At 56.2% G+C, this 2,171-nt stretch overlaps 2 protein-coding genes across 2 annotated transcripts; one reads left to right on the forward strand and one right to left on the reverse strand.

The window, feature by feature from the left end:
* On the reverse strand, nt 1-677 carry BBK36DRAFT_152852 (Rpl9ap; the record flags this gene model as incomplete). Its single annotated transcript, XM_024897606.1, has 3 exons — nt 1-201; nt 317-364; nt 632-677. Coding segments are annotated over 3 exons (295 nt in total), but the record flags the coding sequence as incomplete, so codon positions are not given.
* A 1,011-nt stretch (nt 678-1,688) lies between these two features.
* BBK36DRAFT_1131418 (vacuolar protein sorting-associated protein 26) lies at nt 1,689-1,916 on the forward strand (the record flags this gene model as incomplete). The annotated part of the gene is made up of 1 exon (XM_024891973.1): nt 1,689-1,916. A coding segment is annotated over one exon (228 nt), but the record flags the coding sequence as incomplete, so codon positions are not given.
* Between the last annotated feature and the right edge of the window lie 255 nt (nt 1,917-2,171).

A 2,171-nucleotide genomic window follows, 5' to 3' on the forward strand; every position in this document is an offset into this window, starting at 1 on the left:
TGGGGAAATGGGCGTAGACGTATCGCATCTTGTACTTGAAGCCCTTGGTGACACCGATGATCAGGTTCTCGATGAGGGAGCGGACGGTGCGCAGAGTGGCGACATTCTTGCGGTTGCCGTGGTGGATCTCGATCGAGATGGTGTTCTTCTTGGGGTGGCCGAAGTTGACAGCCAGGTGGCCGAGGTTCTTGGAGAGCTTGCCTGTAGTCCTCCCATGTCAGAATGCCGTTTGCTTTCAACGAATCGAATGTGCCGGCCAAAAGTTTTTTCGTCATGGACGAGCGATTGGCGGGCGGCGGGTGGTGATGCTTCGTACCTCGGGGACCCTCAACGGTGACGATTCGGGTCTTGATGCTGACCTTGACTATTCGCAGGAAAGATCCGTGTCAGCTTCCAGCTCGTTGTAGAAGAAAGAAAAAAATGCGCATAGTCCAATCCAGCAGGCAGCTTTCCGTCGTGTCCCTCCCTGGTCGTCCGATCCAATTCCCTCGTCTCCAACAGTAGAGACGTAAAAGTCCTCCTCTTCCTTTGTCTTCCCATCACTATCCCAAGCAACAGAGACTTCCTCCAGCGCAATCGATCGAATCTGCCGGCTCGAAAGAGCCGTAAAAAAGAAACTGGTGAAACGTACCGCCCTCTGGGATTTCCAGAGTCTCCTGAGAGTGAATGTACCTCATGGCTGCTGTGACTTGGGGGTTGTCGGGGCGTTGAGGGTATCTGGAATCGTCCGTCGGCGGTCACAATTGTTTGGCGGAAATCGTGTGGGCAGGAAAAGTTCTAGGGCTCGCTCCACGTGAGTCGCAAAGAGTTGTGCAGCCGAATTTGAGCCGTTGTGGGTGCGCGGGCGGGGCGCACAGGCTCGAAACGGCGAGGTGTGACTTGGCACGTGACAATCTTGGAAGTTGAAGGTCTGCTGGCAAAAAAATGCCGACTTACCTAAGCATCCGTGATTTGATGAGCCTCAGCCAATGGCTTTCAAGGCATCCAGGGGAGGTTGGTGTAAGGCAGCGTGCCTGATAACAGCTCAACATCCTCTCCTTTGGCCTGATAAATCGCAGCAAAGCTTCTTGTTGAGAAAAATGTAAAGAAAAAGATGAAACAGAATCATCCATTATTTCATACTCCAGTCGTGCATCAACCCTTCTGTTGCTGGATGGCCAGCCACTCTCTGCGCTGCTCTCTGCCATCCATCTAGTACTGTCTACATGCTGTCTCCGCCACATCCGCACCAGCCCTCCCGTACTCTGTACCTCGTCCGCCTGCATGACTCTCCCCCAGCTCTCCACCAAAGCTCTGTCCTCCAACGTCGAAGCCAACATCCCCCCCACTACTGTTCCTAAACGTACGTCAGCGCAATCCGCCAGCCTTGCAACTGTTACGCGACACCTTCGAATCGCTGCGGCGCATCTTGTTCGTTCGATTGCACTGAATCGCGCGGATCTGAGGCTCAATTGCGTAGCAAGAGCTCAAGTTGAGTAGCTGCGCAACTGCGGTCTCCCCTCGAACCAAAGTCCGGATACGAGCAGCGAGAGATATCAAGGGCAGGACGACGACGACGACGACGAAACGGAGAAGACGGGCTGAAAGAAAGAGGAAGAGGAAGCCGTCCATACGCTCCCTTACACAAACAACACACCATCCAAACCATCACATAGGGAGAGGCCATTCCACCTCCGCCAACCGCCACCATGTCCATCTTCTTCTCAACCCCCGTCGACATCGACATCGTCCTCGATGACCCCGACAACCGCACCATGGTCGACGTCAAGCTCGACAAGAACCGCCGCGAAAAGGCGCCCCTGTACATGGACGGCGAGTCCGTCAAGGGCGCCGTGACGGTGCGGCCCAAGGACGGCAAACGCCTCGAGCACACGGGCATCAAGGTCCAGTTCATCGGCACGATAGGTACGCAGCTTGACCACTATGACCAGGGCCACCCCGCGCGCAGCCGCAGTTCCTCCTCATCCTCCTCTCTCGCCGGCCTCCTGACCCCTTCCTCGTGGAACGCGCCCGCCATCCGCCTGGGCCTGCAGCGGCATCGGCAGCTTACTGACGGGCTGGTAGAAATGTTCTTTGACCGCGGCAACCACTACGAGTTCCTCTCGCTCAACCAGGAGCTCGCCGCGCCGGGGGAGCTGCAGCACCCGCAGACGTTCGACTTCAACTTCAAG

Source organism: Trichoderma citrinoviride (genome assembly GCF_003025115.1).
Source record: "Trichoderma citrinoviride strain TUCIM 6016 unplaced genomic scaffold BBK36scaffold_180, whole genome shotgun sequence".
Classification (NCBI taxonomy): domain Eukaryota; kingdom Fungi; phylum Ascomycota; class Sordariomycetes; order Hypocreales; family Hypocreaceae; genus Trichoderma; species Trichoderma citrinoviride.